We start from the raw sequence: 17,164 nt of genomic DNA, 5'->3' as shown, positions 1-17,164 counted from the left end.
TTTCATTACACTCTTACTCGTAGACACCATCATCCCTATACTTTCAATCAGAGGCATCTTCAGCACTTTTTGACTCCTGTCATACTCCAGTCATAACAAAGTCCTTGGGATTGGCACTTTCCTTTCGTCACAGTGTATATCAAAATTTTGTTGCAGCCAAATGACTTGGTTGTAACAAAATTGCTACGGACATATTGTAAGCATGGCATTTGTTAGAAAGGGAGTGAAGTAATATCATCATCAATATCACTGTCAACACAGGCATTTTTTAATTAATTCCTGCACAAATCATCATCGTCATCATCATCATCATGCATCATCATCATCGTGTTGTCGTCATGACAACAATCCTGTCACCATCCCACCTTCCCAAGTAGTCGTGGGCGTTCTCCAGTAGCATGAGGGAGCGAGGCAGCATGGGGACGGGGCTCGGAGACCGGCTCCTTTCTGTCCGCTCGCCGCCTCCAGAGGGCGTACTTTTAGCTGCAATGCGATCCTCTTCGCTGAATGGGTGAAGGGAGGAAGGAGGGGGAGGGAAGGAAGTGGGGAAAAAATATTAGCATATGAATATGAAGGTGGCTTGTGAGCTAAAAGTACTCTGAGAGAAAATATTAGAAAAAAAAATGTGATATTTTGAACTGGTGACTTAGATGATTATGTAAGCAAATAATTTACCTCAACATTTGTCATCTCCAAAATGAATGAACCTGTTGGCAGTTGTAGTTGAAGCAAATAGCTTTAATACACATTAATGATTATGTCATGTTAAATTCAACAAACTAACTTTTTCATGATTCCAGACATCTTCACAATTTTACAGCTGTTTACATTCGACATCGTGGAGTACTGTCAGCAACGGATGGCAAAAAATTTGAAAGTGTGTGTGTCCATTCATGCAATGTACGGTAGGACCGTCAAGATGTTCAACTAATGACACATCTTGGGAAGTTAAGCTATCCCACACCGCATCTGTGACACGACCCTACAATGATGCTTTGTATATTAGCAGTACCCGGAGTCAGAATACTGTATATGCCGAATATTTCGGGAGGTTTTTATTTTCGCAAATCTTGCAAATCAGGTGCTGTTAGCAAAATTAAAGACACACGAATATATTGGCTCTGATCACGCTATGAATGTGACATACGTGTATACATTTCTCCGTTCGGTACAGGACTCCAAGATTGCGAATTTAACCACTCACGAAATCGTCGGAAAGTTCCGATTCGCGAAAATTTAGACTTGCTAAATATATGGCGTAAACAGTACTTCATGCAGACGAGAATCGGTTTTATGTCGCCAGACCACTCAGCCGATGGACTACGTAGCTACACAGCCCTCTATATTTCACCCTTTAGTGCTTACTATCGGATGATGTAGTACAGCACGATCCAAGCCATCACGGAGGTTGCATTGCTGAGTTCGTTGACCTCTGCGAGGGCCATGGACCACTCGATGATCTTGATGAGAACGTTGACAGCTTTCCTCAAGGCAACGGCGCCCTCACAGCCGAGGCAACCGACCTCGCAAGAAAGGAACGCCCTGAAATAGATAGATAGAAAAGACTCTTTTATCAGGTAGGGAAAAATGATTCAGACAAAAACTGAAAATGCTAAAAATTGACTAAGACTGACATATTATCAAAAGTCTGCGGACAATTTACTTTACACACGTGTCAGTTCAATGGTTTTCTGTAGGAGAGCCATTCATCTTAGGATGGTTGACAAGAAGTTCTAAAATTTGCAATTATTGCATTTACCAAGGAAACTATTTAGGCTAAATTCCCTGCATTCTTCGCTCATTTATATGAATCACATTACAACTGTATAGCACCTTTTGTGTGTGTGTGTGTGTGTGTGTGTGTGTGTGTGTGTGTGTGTGTGTGAGAGTGTGGGCTAGGCACTACGGAAGGAATAAATTAATCATCATTTATCTTATCGTCTTCACTGATCTCGAAATATAGTCCTGTTTTTATACAATTGAAATTTAGACGATTGTATACTACAAGCTAATCATAATTGAATGTCACTGGCAATTTGCGAAAATTTCACACCATTATAAAGAGCACTGGCTAAAATGTGCACAAATTTCATGCGTGAGAATATCTTGCTTTCAATTCAATTCAATTCAATAGTTTATTTAGTTCCATCATTACAGTATTGTCACGAATATAATCAACACTACTATTACTATTTCACAAAACATGCTTCAAAAATAACAAAACAAATGTAGGTCAACTTGAAAGAGACAAAGTCAAAAGCCCAAACTAACTTTTCCAGGTGACCAAGGAGTTTGTTGAGGGTCTCCAGCCAAAGGGCGTGGCAGCTTGGTTGCCCTCTGCTCTTCCGTCCTTGCCACGCCTCAACAACACTCAGAATACCAGTCAGGATGGCCTCCTGGGTAAAAGGGGGAAGGGGGAGGGGGTGGGGTAACAAACACCACAAACTTGAGGGTAAGTTTTCACATCACTAGAAGTGATCCTGTACCAACGATGTCATTCTTTTTAATTTGATTCCGGTCTGGGCTCAAGTTTTGGTGGTCGACCAGTAATGGAGAGCAAAGCTGTGTTTGCTGGATGCCTAAAGGCAGGTGGTGGCTATGCACAGTTTACATTTAGTAGTCCTTGACTCTTTATGTGCCACATTCGCACGCCCCACTCCGTCGACAGCTTACAAAGCTTGCACTTTTTTGATCAAACGCACAACTCTGCCCAAACCATTTGATATATCATCAAATGTCACATTACAATGAATGCTTCACTCGTGATTGTATTCCCCGCACATGTAGCTTGTGTGATGCCTGGTAATTGAATAGCAGTGTTCCATTGGGGTTTTCAAGTAAATGCTACTTTTTCGTTGCGGTCATGTCTACAAAAGTTGTGTCTCAGAGGAATGGACCATACATAATGTAATTACTGGCTATTTGGAATACTTAAATTATCATGACAGTGGTGTCATAAAACTTACATCGCAGTTTAGCCTGGAATTTTCTCTAAAAACTTTAAATTGTTCATGGCATGTCTAGCACAAATGTTTTGATAGAGAGTTACATGGCTTTGAAAAACAGAATGCTATGCAAAGGCACTCAATGTGTTGCGGTCTCAGAATAATTTTGCACACAGGGGTTTTACACAGTAACACACAGAGTTAACTGACACTTTTTCCTCTGAATGGGACTACTATGTGGTTGCCACAGGCACGTGGACAATAAAGCTGAATCAATGAATGAGTTGCACACAGGGGTTTACATGGTAGCACACAGAGTTAACTGACACCTTTTCCTTTGAATGGGACTATTATGTGGTTGCCACAGGCAGGTGGACAATAAAGCTGAATCAATGAATGAAGAAGTACTGTAAGCAGACAATAGAATTTGATGCTCCCACCTTCCAATCCTTGAGAGCTGCCAGTGACTGGGCCAGGAGGAGGAGCTGGGAGCAGCGCTCCGGCGTGCCCTCGGGCCGGACCGGGCGGGGCACGGACCGGAGGGACGGGCGGAGCAGCTCCACCACCTTGGAGTGGCTACCAGCCGCCTGGAGGCGCTGGAGTTGGTCCAGGGACTGGCATCGCTGTAGGGATTCCATCTCGGAGTTAACACTTGCTGAAAAGAGGTAAAAAGAAAATAGACAAACAAGAGACCAAATGAGTCTTGCCCTCCTGATCGCCCCAGTACTGTAAATGCATATGGATATTTTCACAAATCAGTAGGTCACATACATTTTCATGAGACGTTGTTTTTGTGAGTTGACACCTAGTCTGTGGAAGTGCACTTATGCCTGGCTGTTCGCAATATTTTCCCTTGGTGTTACATCACTGCCCAAAAGTGATTCCCTAAATTTGTGAAGATTTCATTCTCGCAAAAATAACAGCTTTTACAATATCAAAGTTTATCTTTGAAACATACTTGTAGATTATTTCCTTAGAAAAACCATAGCAAACTTGTGTGTGTGTGTTGGGGGGGGGGGGGGGTTCCAGGGGGCATGGTGTCCGTTTGAAAATTATATCAAACTTGGGAAAATACTCGCCAAGTTCATAGAAAATTTGACCCTGGAATTGTAAAGCGGTCCCAAATTTTGTCCCATACAACGGGGTCACCCCTAGATCTGTCAAACAAATTTGGAAGTGCAAACACCAAATGTATTTACTCGGTGCATTCCTATCTTTCTTTCTTATAGATACTTCCATTTGGAAGCTCTGGGATCCCCAGGGCCCACAGAGTATGACTTCTTAACCCATTGAAGACCAGTCCAGAGTACACTCGAGCAGGTGTCTATGGGAAATGTGTGTTGTAGCAAAATCAACCCAGCTCCAATGTGTTAACATGTCAGGCTGTGGGAACTTCCCCTGCTTTCCCAATTTAACTTTTACAATTTTTTTTCAATATACATATATTATAAAAATGCAAAAGTTTCAAAATCTTCTTCTTGCTGTTTATTCAAAGCAATTCTCAGAAAATTCAAAGAGAGAGTAACCCACTTTAACCCGCTGAAGACGAGTCCCGAGAATACTCGGGCAGGTGTCTATGGGAAATGCATGTTATAGCAAAATCAGTCCGTTCTCAATGGGTTAAATTGTGTTACTAAGACAAAAGAGAGGATATTGTATATTTAGCATTGTACAAGACCCTTCACTTATTTGTTCCAAAACAGTGCGACAGGTGAAACAACACATCTACAATCCTTTTTACCACCAGAAATTGAAACTTACCGATGGAAATAAGTCTTCCATGTCGGACATTCGGCACCAGAACCTCCACCTCCACCGTCTTATGTGCACCATCTCCACCACCCGTCTCCATCTCCATCTGCTCCTCCTCCTCCTCGTCTTCCATCTGCCCCGTCTCCGGGCGTCGCTTTTCCTCCTTCTCAGCCTCTCTCCTCAGGACGTCTCTGCACTGTTCCACCATAAGGAGAGGACCAAGACAAGTTTGAGAGAGAGTACTTTATGGGTCAAATATTTCGGAAGGCTTTTATTTTTGAGAATTTTACGAGTCAGGTGGTATTCGCGAATTTAAAAACATACGCAAATATTAACTCTGACCTTATCTCACTAATGACTGTTACAAACCTGAATCCTCTCCTCAACCAGTACTGTACAGCATGTCCCCCCCCCCCCCCAAAAAAAAAAATAAATAAATAAATAAACAAGAGACCCGCGGGTCTAGCGCTCACCTGAGTATCGCAAGTTCACCTTTCACGCAGTCACTAATCTAAATTATTCACAGCTCCACCAAACTTTGACGAGGCATTCTCAAGTGGAAGATGAAAATGTACAATAAGGGCCCAATTTTTTTCAAGATTCCTTAATTTGGGGGAATTGGGGCCCCCTGGGGCCCTCTGGGTGGGGCATGGTGCCCAGTTTGATAAATTGAGATCCTGATCACCTAGGGATGCTACCTGCCAAGTTTGACAAAAATCCATCATGAGGTTTTCAGGAAGAAGATGAAAATGTACAATTCAGGCCCCCATTTGGACCCTTCCAACCACCCCCCCCCCCCCCTACCCCCAAGAGGGGCACCCCTGGATCTCCTATGAACAAACTTGAAACTACAGTCATTAATGTACTCACTCATAGTATTATCTCAGCTCTATAACTTCTGATTCTAGAGAAGATTTTTAAAGATTCCTTCATTTGGGGGGTTTGGGCCCCCTGGGGGCCCCCTGGGCGGGGCATGGTGCCCATTTTAACAAATTGAGATCCTAACCCCCTAGGGATGCTACCTGCCAAGTTTGGTGAAAATGGGTCATGGGGTTCTCAAGAAGAAGATAAAAATGTACAATTTAGGCCCCATTAGGACCCCTCCTCACCCCCCCCCCCCCCCCCCCTGGGTCCCAAGGGGGGCACCCCTGATTCTGCCATGAACAAACTTGAAACTACAGTCATCAATGTGCTAACTCATAGTATTAACCTAGCTCTATCACTTCTGGTTCTAGAGAAGAAGATTTTTGCGGATTCCTTAATTTTGGGGGGGTTTGGGCCCCCTGGGGGCCCCCTGGGTGGGTCATGGTGCCCATTTTAACAAATTGAGTTCCTAACCCCCTAGGGATGCTACCTGCCAAGTTTGGTGAAAATGGGTCATGGAGTTCTCAAGAAGAAGATGAAAATGTACAATTTAGGCCCCATTAGAACCCTTCCCCACCCCCCCTCCCCTGGGTCCCAAGGGGGGGCACCCCTGATTCTGCCATGAACAAACTTGAAACTACAGTCATCAATGTACTAACTCATAGTATTAACTTAGCTCTATCACTTCTGGTTCTAGAGAAGAAGATTTTTACAGATTCCTTAATTTTGGGGGGTTTGGGCCCCCCTGGGGGCCCCCTGGGTGGGGCATGGTGCCCATTTTAACAAATTGAGATCCTAACCCCCTAGGGATGCTACCTGCCAAGTTTGGTGAAAATGGGTCATGGGGTTCTCAAGAAGAAGATAAAAATGTACAATTTAGGCCCCATTAGGACCCCTCCTCACCCCCCCCCCCCCCCCCCCCCCCCCCCCCCCCCCCCCCGGGTCCCAAGGGGGGGCACCCCTGATTCTGCCATGAACAAACTTGAAACTACAGTCATCAATGTGCTAACTCATAGTATTAACCTAGCTCTATCACTTCTGGTTCTAGAGAAGAAGATTTTTGCGGATTCCTTAATTTTGGGGGGGTTTGGGCCCCCTGGGGGCCCCCTGGGTGGGTCATGGTGCCCATTTTAACAAATTGAGTTCCTAACCCCCTAGGGATGCTACCTGCCAAGTTTGGTGAAAATGGGTCATGGAGTTCTCAAGAAGAAGATGAAAATGTACAATTTAGGCCCCATTAGAACCCTTCCCCACCCCCCCCCCCCTCCCCTGGGTCCCAAGGGGGGCACCCCTGATTCTGCCATGAACAAACTTTAAACTACAGTCATCAATGTACTAACTCATAGTATTAACTTAGCTCTATCACTTCTGGTTCTAGAGAAGAAGATTTTTACAGATTCCTTAATTTTGGGGGGTTTGGGCCCCCCTTGGGGCCCCCTGGGTGGGGCATGGTGCCCATTTTAACAAATTGAGTTCCTAACCCCCTAGGGATGCTACCTGCCAAGTTTGATGAAAATCGGTCTTGGGGTTTTCAAGAAGAAGATGAAAATGTAAAAAGTTTACGCACGACGCACGACGGACGACGCACGACGGACGACGGACGACGGACGACGGACGACGGACGACGCACGACGCACGACGGACGCCGGACGAAGGGCGATCGCAATAGCTCACTTGAGCCTTTGGCTCAGGTGAGCTAAAAACTAGAAATGTCGCTATGGCAACTGGTATGCCTCCGCCATAATGCATGATTCTCCTAATAGGTCTATAGTACATGTGGACAATGTGTGATTACATTTTCACAAAATTGGCAAAATATTAAAATGAAAAAATTGTCACATACATTTTGTATGTGTTGAATGTTCACCTTCCTTGACCTAGGTTTAATTGGATGAATAGGAGAGCATGTATTTGAGGATTTAAGGACTTTAACTTGACTTTGACCCATTCATGAGTTTATGCATTGAGTAATTTTCAAGGTATGGAGAAGTAGTTCAATTTCTGTATTGAATAGTAAATTGTTACCATTTTCATCTGGCCTTTGACCCTAAAATTCATAAGATAATCACTGTCAGGCAGAACATGCATAAATAAGTTTCAAGATAATTTGAGTCACTTTCGAGATATGGAGGAAAAAGTTTCACTCGATCTCTGACCTTTTGACCTTTGAGGCAAAAAAAAAAAGAAAAAAAAAAGAAACTTCCAAGTGAATCTCTATTGGGTTATACATGCATACACCAAGAAAAAAATAATAATCCTGCTGGCATTGCACAAATATGAGGGAAAGAGTAAAATTTTGAAATGTTGCCTTGACCTTTGACCCCTGACCTTTGACCCCATGAACCCTATATTCTCTAGATAATCACTGCCAGTCAGTACATGTATATATACTATGTTCCATGAAGATACCTTGAACAATTTCCAAGGTACAGAGAAAAAAGTGAAATATTCATATTTTTACTTGACCTTTTGACCTCTGACCTTTGACCTCACAAACCCAAACTTTCACCATAGAATCTTAATTGGGTATTAGGAATACATGTATACACTAAGTTTCAAGAAAATATCTTCAGGCAATGCATAGATATGGTGGAAATAGTGAAATGTTACATATTTGACCTTGACCTTTTGACCTTTGACCTTGAGCATGTGCACCCAAAAGTTGATAGGCACAACTTCACCCCCTAATACACATACATGCCAAGTTTCATTAGGGTACCTCAAAAGGTTTTTCAGTTTTATACGCTGTCCACAAAATTCATTACGGACGGACGGAAGGACGGAAGGACGGATGGACAGACGGACAACCCGAAAACATAATGCCTCCGGCACCCCTTCATGGCGGAGGCATAAAAACAATAATGTGTAAAGAGTAGAGATCTGCAAAATTATCGTGTCATAAGATGGTTTTGCTACATCAGACCTCTTTATAACAAGATTCCACTGTAGAGTGTAGGGAAACAAAACCGCATATTTTTCTATTACCTGAGGGAAGCAAGAAATATTATCATGAACGACAGTTAAAACCCTAGTCATACTGCTGTGAAACAGGATTAACCCTAAAAAGGCCGGGGGGGGGGGGGGGGGGGGTTGAATCAACCCCCCCTGGACATTTTTTCGTGACTTCTCTGCAACGCGAAATTTTTTGATTGCGCCATTCGCTGACGTTTTACTTTCAAGTCTCGCGCATGGTTAGGGTTAAGCTGACTCCATCAATTTGTGGTTGCCATGGTGACACTGTATTAATGCATGAAAGAATCATGTAAAATACACCTGAGATTACTCAAGTTTATAAGAGCAGTAAAACTGCTCAATATATTCACTTTGCAAGATGTTGCTAACAGACGGCGTGACTGACTGATCAAACTAACTGACGGAACGCTAACACCTGAAGATACAGTACATATACTTGATAGTACCTAGCCTATAATCTAGGCAGAGGACACAGCTATTGACATTGCCATTGCACTGAATGTCTGATGCAGCGAGACTACTGTCTTTGCTAAACGATATGTCTGATGCAGTAAAACTACACTCCTGTATGAACAGTGGAAGCATTCACCGCCTACATCCACTGGTCTTGCTTTAGTCGTTGTTTTCCTATTATTGACTTTGAATCAGTGGCAGTTTACGTACAAATAACTGCCACCGATTCACAGTCAATAAAAAGAAAACAACTATTACAAAAGCAAGAAAAATGGATATACAGTGTAGGCGGTGGATGCCTCGTGTGTATCCACTGTTTGTAGTCTTGCCATATCAGACGTATCGCTTAGCAAAGACAATAGTCTCATCGCATCAGATGTTTAGCGTGACAGTAAAGACCACGGCTACATCCTCTTCCTAGATTATAGGCTGCATAGTACCTTGCATGGCGGCACTGCAATCATCACAGAGTGCACATACGCACTTAGCAAATGTCTAAAGAATAACGGCCAAGACTTGGGACTCCCACTTTGAACACTTTTTGTGGAATTCCATCTCTCTCGTCTTACCCTCAGGAAGGCATCCTCAGCTTGCTCCATCTGACCAAACTGCAGAAAGTAGCGAGCTCGCAGCCAAAACACTGTCAAACAAACATAAACTTCCTGATCAACGTACACCTGCAATCATGCACAGATACATTTTATTTTTGGATCGTGTAGACAACTAATGGATATGCTGTATATAATATAAGGTTCTCATTTCTTACGAATTTCAGGAGTCATCTACTACTCACGAATTTAATAGCACTCAAAATTATTAACTTTGACCTTGACACGAAAGTAACAAACATGGGTACATGTCTCCTATCACTACTGTACTCCACGATTCCCAAATCTATCCACGATCCCAGATTTATCCACTCAGAGAATTGTCGGGAAGTCCCGATTTGCTAAAATTAATGGCATATACAGTACTCTTCATGGCCCAAATTCACGAAGGTGGTACAAATGAAACCATGGTTTAAACCATGGACAAAGACTGTAGTTTTTTATGGGGCGCCAAGTATCACATTACGAAATCAGTCATTTTGTAATGAAATAAACATTTCGTCGACGGAATCGACTGTGCACTGCAAACTTACCTCTTGTTGGTACCACTAGCTAAAAGAGTGACCCTATGGTGCACTTGGCATATCGAGGTGCAATCACCCTGCAGGTGGCTATCTGCGTATGGTACTTAGAATATCATACCACAACAGTAGCTGGTTCACTGGCAGGTGTAACACAGCAAGCTGCAGAACCACTGTCTAAAATTTTGGCATGTTCTGCACACATCATATCTTTCTTTATGATTTCAATTTCAAGGTCTTTATTTGAACATGCCAAAGCATTATTCAAAATGTTTGAACGCTATTTAAATGGGCATTGCATTTTCCCACACATAATTAGCACTCTGAAATTGTATTACACTCACCTCTACATGATTTTGTGTAATTATTTTTGTGTATTTATTATGTGTATTTATTGTTGTTTATGTTAGTTGTTGTTGTTGCTGTGTTGTTTTTTAGGGTAAAAATAGCACTACTCACAAACTTTGTATTACAAGTCCTAAGTTCAAAAATATCACGTGTGGGAAATGAATGGCCCGTACAGTCAGAGATTACTCTTCAGTAACCTCAGTGTACCATTGGTGGTTCCCACACCCTGTTCTATGGTACCAAAGGTAGATCTTTACCTCTAGCTGGTACCATTGGCCACATGTCCGGTAGCATGTATTCCATTAGAGTGAGTTCCTGAAGGTACCCCATGTCCTCATCGTGGTGCTCACCCCATTTGTGAGAGCAGACAGGGGCAGTGGTCCCAATCCTTTACGGAAACACGGTGAAATAGAAGGGGAACAAAGGTTTAATGCACAACACAACTATTTTCTTTTCTTTTCCTCATCCTCTTTGTGTTTATAAAGATTTCTTTCAAGTACACAATTAAACAATTATTGAAAAATTAAAGTGCTAAGTACTATAATTTGACTTCAAGACATCTGATATTCCTTAGCCCACTGAGGACGGGCTGATTTTGCTACAACATGCATTTCCCATACACACCTGCCCGAGCATACTGTGGACTTGTCTTCAACGGGTAAACATTTTGAATTACTGTATACGCCAAATATTTCGTGAGGTTTTTATTTTCGCAAATTTCGCGAGTCAGGTGCTATTCGCGTACTTAAAGACGCGCAAAAATATTGATCTCGATGTGAATGTGACGTACGCGTGTACACACTCCATTCAGTACAGGACTCTACGATCACGAATTTTACCACTCGCAAATGGTCGTGAATTCCCGATTCGCGAAATATATGGCGTATACAGTATTTATTCTCTGCATGCCAACCTTACTGCTTCCTTTCTACAAAATGTTTTTCATTATTCTTTTATGTTAATTACCCTTCACCGTTTCGTACCAGTTCATCTTACTTTTTCTTCAAATGCAGAATAGAATGGTGATAATAATATAGGATAACAATAATGCTAATAATGATTATGATAATAGTAACAACAAATGTAACACTACTGGATGCCATAAAAGATAGGATAGGTTTTGTTGCTGATATCAAAACCCTTGGCACTTCCTTAGACACTAGCACAAATTAGCTCAAACTTGTGCTGATTTCTTGCTTTGATTCTCTCTTATTTCAATGAAGACAATTCTTAATCCTGTTGATTAATTTTCCCTCTTAACACGGAAATACGTGTTGCAGCAAAATCAGTCCGTCCTCAACGGGTTAATAGTAAAACCAGTGGTTGGTATAGCGCCCTCTACTGGCAAAACTCACATGGATGGCGAGGTGCCTATTGCGTTCCCATTGGTTCGGGAGGAGAGGCATTCGTCTAGGTTGAACTCCGTAGCTAAGAGACACATCAGGCTGGTTTCCCGGACGACGGACTCATCTTCGTCACAGCTGAACAGAATTTGATAATAAAAACTAGATATATCGCTACGGCGACTGATATGCCTCCGCCATAATGCACGGTTCTCCTAATAGGTCTATAGTACAATGTCTTGACAATGTGTGATGACAGTTTCAAACAATTGGCAAAATATTAAAATGACAGGTTTGACACAAATGTGCTGAATGTTCACTTTCCTAGAACTAGGTTCAATTGGATGAATGATTAAAATGTCAGAGTGCAGGTATTTGGGGAACTGATGATTTTTACTTGACTTTTGACCCTTTTATAAGTTTATGCATTGAGTAATTTTTCAAGGTATTGAGAAAAAGTATAATTTCAGTATCAAATGGGAAAATAGCATTATCTAAACCTGGCCTTTGACCTTTGACCTCACAGTTCCAAAGAGAATCACTGTTAGGTTGAACATGCATAAATATGTAAGTTTCATGATGATACCTTGAGTTACTTTTGAGATATGGAGGAAAAAGTGCAATTCAGCACTTTCACTTGACCTTTGACCTTTTGACATTTGACCTTTTGGCAAGAAACTTCCCACAGAATATATATTGGGTAATACATGTATACATCAAGTTAAAAAAAAAAACCTTCATTCATTGCACAAATATAAGGAAAGTAGTGATATTTTGAGGAGTTGACCTTGACCTTTGACCCCCCTGGCATTTGACCCATGACCCCCAACTTCCCTAGATAATCACTGCCCATCGGTACAAGCATATATACTAAGTTCCATGAAGACACCTTGAACCATTTGCGAGATATGGAGAAAAACATGAAATTTCAATTTTTTTTTCACAAAATAACCTGTGACCTTTGACCCTGTGACCCTAAAATCCACACAAAGTATTATCCCCCAAGGATATACCCTCATACCAAGTTTGATGTAAAACCACCACACGGTTCTTGAGATATCGACAAAAACAAAACGGGACGTACGGACGTACGGACGGACGTACGGACGGCCGGACGCTACGACGGACGGACGGACGGACGGACGACCCGAAAACATAATGCCTCCGGCCACTTCGTTGCGGAGGCATAATAAGATTCTAAAACACACACATAAACCAATGAACAGATCTTTGGATATATCATTAATTAACCCCAAATAAAACCAAAGACATGGTTGAAATACGTGAATAAAGCAATCTCTTGATTGGAAATCACATGTCAAGCGAGGCTGAAATGGTACAGATAGGATGGAATCCACAATTTTTTTTTTCCAAGAAGAGATTCACTTTTGTCTCAAATTACTATACCATCTTGACAAATTCATGCCTATGAGTTCAAGAACAATGTAATGTAGTGTTATTTGGGGATTATTTGCAGCTTGATTAAAAAAAAAATGATTATTTTCAGCATAATTCCTACAGTCTGAAATATAAGCACGCGACTGTTGTAGATATTTTTGCAAGCATCTCAGTACAGGGTCCTTGCCACATTCTTTTCAAAATAAAATGAGATAATACACCAGTGGGCAGCTATGAGTCTAAAGAATATAAACTACCAGAGTACATGTACTTGATTCAGAAATACCAGTAAATGAAAAGAGAACAAATGAGGCTACGAACAAGAACAAGACACATCCAAAATATATGAGACAAAGAAAATTCAAATTACACTTGAATCTCAGTGTTGTAATTCTACGTTGCATCTAGTAGCATGCTTGTCATTACCATTAGCTTTGTATTTGAGAAACTGCGAATGCCCTTGTGACATTGTCATCTAACAGGGCTGATTTCTCACCAAAATAATTCCGGTAGACTGGTGTGCTTTCTCAGCCTCTTGTACACATCCAGAAACACACCAGCCAGGCCGCTGGGCCACCTGAGATCGTGTCTGGCCACCAGTCTCTCCAGAAACCGGCTCATCACGTCAACGACGCCGCTATTGAGGCGACACTCTGCGAGGAAGGACAAGACGTCGTCCGTTTCCGTAGAAACGAACACATCATCTCCGCCTCCCAAGGATCCATCTTAGAAATAGTGGCAAATAAGAATAGGATCCATAACATATTATTCATCCCCCCCATGCACAAATCATATGTGACCCGCTACAACAAAAGGATCCTAAAGTCGCTGACGGGTGAGCCGAGAAAATCGAGTTTGAAGTCGGCTCACCAAAGTCTGTCAAAACGTTCGGATTTCTGTTTTTAACATAATTTGGTAGTCTAATGTATCTTCTATCATCTGCCAAAATTTTGAAGCTTAATGATCAAAGGAGAGGCGTGAAAATAGCATTTTTCCGGGCCATGCTCGGCTCACCGGTCAGCGACTTTAGGATCCTTTTGTTGTAGCGGGTCACATATTATGTAATATCAATGCAATGATAACATAGTGATCTGTACAGTGAAGAACATAAGCATCGATTACATTAAAAGCAAATGTGCAGAGATATTGACTTTGTAGCATGCATAACACTTTCGAAAACACACGTTTCCAATGATAAGATACGATTCTGTTTGTTGTTGTTGTTGTTTTTTACAGGGAGCACAAATATTACAAAAAGTGTTTGTATTGAAGACAAATATTGTACAATGTATAAACAAGATACAAACAAAATTTTGAATAGGAGAGACCAGTATAGCACACATGTACATTTGCTTCTTCGAAAGACATGCAACATCTTTGATTGAGGACGTACAGAAATGAAGTTTTTAACGCTTTCCCAGGTATAAAGACAAAGTTTTAAAATTTGAGTCAACTAACAAATCGAAATGACACATTTTGGTCCATTACAGATAATCTTATTCTGTGAGTTTTTGCGTGTTTGGAGCTGGGTGGACACATAAGTGACCGTGTATAACAAAATGAACAGAAAGTCGCACACACTAAGTTTGCGTGAGGACTGAAAATAAGTGAAATGGGTCAACCTAGCCAATCTTGACTTTTTCATATTTTCTAAAAGAGCAAGTCTTCTTTTACCTTACCCTAAAATTTGGGATCATAAAGCGAGCAGAAAAGTTTGCTTTTTTAGCAATTTATCTTGACCATTTTTGGTTGAATAGTATGATTAGGTGTGTCTTTAGAGTCCCCTTTCCATTTCTGAAAAACCTCGTACACACTCTTCACTTTCAACGGATAATGCTACTGCTTCGAAAGTTGGCATGAATTATTGACAGACTGTGGTAATGAGGCATGTACAATTTCAGTTTAATCTGATAATCTCCTCATTGTTGTAATTCTGGTGGTTTACGTCCTGGTTTTTTGTCCCATTCATCGCACAGCCAGTACGACTTGGTACAGATTGAGTGCTTGATTAGACACAGACTGTACTTCAGAGCCTCTTTTCTCAGTTCACACTTTTCCTGAGTTTTTGCTTTCTTTCCAATATTTAGAAAGGTTAGGACAGTCCATTTAATTTGAGTTTACATCAATTCAAAGCTTAACATCTACTCTTTCAAAATGTGGTCTTAACTAAAAATTCATGTCTGGCGACTTTTTGTTTGTTTTGTGGTGCAGGGTCACATGTACTGTATCAGTATGTAACTTCAGGTTTATGAGACAAACCAGGCTAAGCCACACGACTTACCCGCCTTCTTCTGGCCATCGGCTTTTGTCACAGACGCGTCGCTTGCCCTTCTGAGATCGATGACGCTTTCATCCTCCTCATCACCGACTTGGAGGGAGATCGGAAGAAACTGGCGCAGCACCTCGGAGTAGTTAATGATCTCCTCTTCTTCCTTCTTCTTCACCGTCGTGTTCCGGACCTTGAAAAAAGGAAAGCCGTGATACACGATACTATAAAGACAGAACTTTTTGTGTGTACGAAATTTTATTGGCAAATTTCATGAGCCAACATGCGTGGAAGAAAAACACACGCAAAACTGTTTGTCTACACAGGGCATTGAATGCCCGTGGCAATTCATAAAAGTTTCATGCTACGAGGAGGCAGTCATCTCCAATTCATGAAAGTTTCACGGCAAGAATGTTTCTGGTCTTACAGTAGTTTTGTCTGATTTGGACAAAACTCTGCTGTTCTTATTGCAACAGATTAACAGCAGGACAAGAAAATCTACATAGAACGTACAAACATGTATGATTTATGACTGCATCACAAAACCAACAAAAAGTCACCAGACATGGATTTTTAGATAAGGGCAGATTCTGAAAGAGCAGACTCTTAAGCTTTGAAATAATAAAACACTCAATTCAAATGGACTGTCCTATCCTATCTAAATAATAGAAAGAATGCACACACTCTGGAAAAGTGTGAACAGAGAAAAGAGGCTCTGAAGTACAGTGTCTATTCAAGCGCTTAATCTTTATCAAGCCGTGCAAGCTGTGCGATTAATTTGGACAAAAAAAGAGGATCTAAACCACTGGAGCAGCAACAGTAAAGATTATCAGATTAAGCTGAAATTGAGAATGCTCTATTAACACATTCTGTCCATGATTGATGCCAACTTTCAAAGCAGTAGCATTTTGCTTTCAAAAGTCATTAGAGTTGAAAGTGAAGAGTGTGCAAAGGATATGAAAAGGGGCCTCTTAACCCTAACTTACCTGGGGGGGGGGGGGGGGGGGGGGGCCATAATGGCCCCCCCCCCCCCTCGACGAATTCCGCGACCATTCCGGCGCGCAAAATTTTTTGACCGCGCCGCTCGCTGACTTTTTACTTTCAAGTCTCGCGCAACTTTTGAGACCAAATTTGTTGCGCCCGGGCATACCGTTCCGAAGCCACGCCCCTTCAAAAAATTTTCGTCAACCCCAAAATTGCTCAAAAACGTGATTTTGTGTACAAAGTCAATACAAATTTTGTTTTTTCAATTGATTCATATAAAGATTCATATTTTTAATTTTGATGGCTGAAATCAATTTATTTTAGTATAATTATGCTTCAAAAAATGTGTATGACAAATTCTGCTGAAAAAAACAACAAAAACAAAAGTTCGAAAAAACAAGGAAATACATAACAAATTGATAAAACAATAAAAAACATAAGAAATTAAGTTTGATACTGATTTTTTTTTTACGCACAAATGTTTGGAATGTCACTAGGAATATCTACACCAAAATCAGCATTCAATAAGCTTTTATAAGCCAATTACAGACGAAAATTAGGTTTTTTGCATATATTTGCATAATTAATTAATTTAAAATAGAAAATGCAAATTTTTTGAAAATTTAACTGAACAGTCTTGTAGACTACATCCGGCTTTATGTTCATGCAAAATTTTGCGGCGATCTGAAGGGGGGGCCATAATGGCCCC

The 17,164-nt window shown here is 41.3% G+C and overlaps 1 protein-coding gene across 1 annotated transcript in view; it reads right to left on the bottom strand.

The window, feature by feature from the left end:
• The window catches only part of LOC139745150 (uncharacterized), a 62,615-nt gene that overhangs the window by 24,358 nt on the left and 21,093 nt on the right, over window positions 1-17,164 (bottom strand). Inside the window, exons 20-29 of the mRNA XM_071655566.1 lie at window positions 15,478-15,664; window positions 13,702-13,915; window positions 11,820-11,945; window positions 10,722-10,852; window positions 9,557-9,627; window positions 4,707-4,893; window positions 3,386-3,600; window positions 2,272-2,396; window positions 1,366-1,542; window positions 366-503 (exon numbers count right to left, since the gene is read on the bottom strand). Of these exons, the coding sequence (XP_071511667.1) occupies window positions 366-503; window positions 1,366-1,542; window positions 2,272-2,396; window positions 3,386-3,600; window positions 4,707-4,893; window positions 9,557-9,627; window positions 10,722-10,852; window positions 11,820-11,945; window positions 13,702-13,915; window positions 15,478-15,664 (1,571 nt within the window). The remainder of the gene's footprint in view (window positions 1-365; window positions 504-1,365; window positions 1,543-2,271; window positions 2,397-3,385; window positions 3,601-4,706; window positions 4,894-9,556; window positions 9,628-10,721; window positions 10,853-11,819; window positions 11,946-13,701; window positions 13,916-15,477; window positions 15,665-17,164) is intronic.

Source organism: Diadema antillarum, unplaced genomic scaffold (genome assembly GCF_040938485.1).
Source record: "Diadema antillarum isolate AM-2024a unplaced genomic scaffold, OU_Dant_1.0 seq00001236_RagTag, whole genome shotgun sequence".
Classification (NCBI taxonomy): domain Eukaryota; kingdom Metazoa; phylum Echinodermata; class Echinoidea; order Diadematoida; family Diadematidae; genus Diadema; species Diadema antillarum.
Note: the sequence above shows the minus strand (reverse complement) of the source record. Positions and strands in the feature narration are given on the sequence as shown.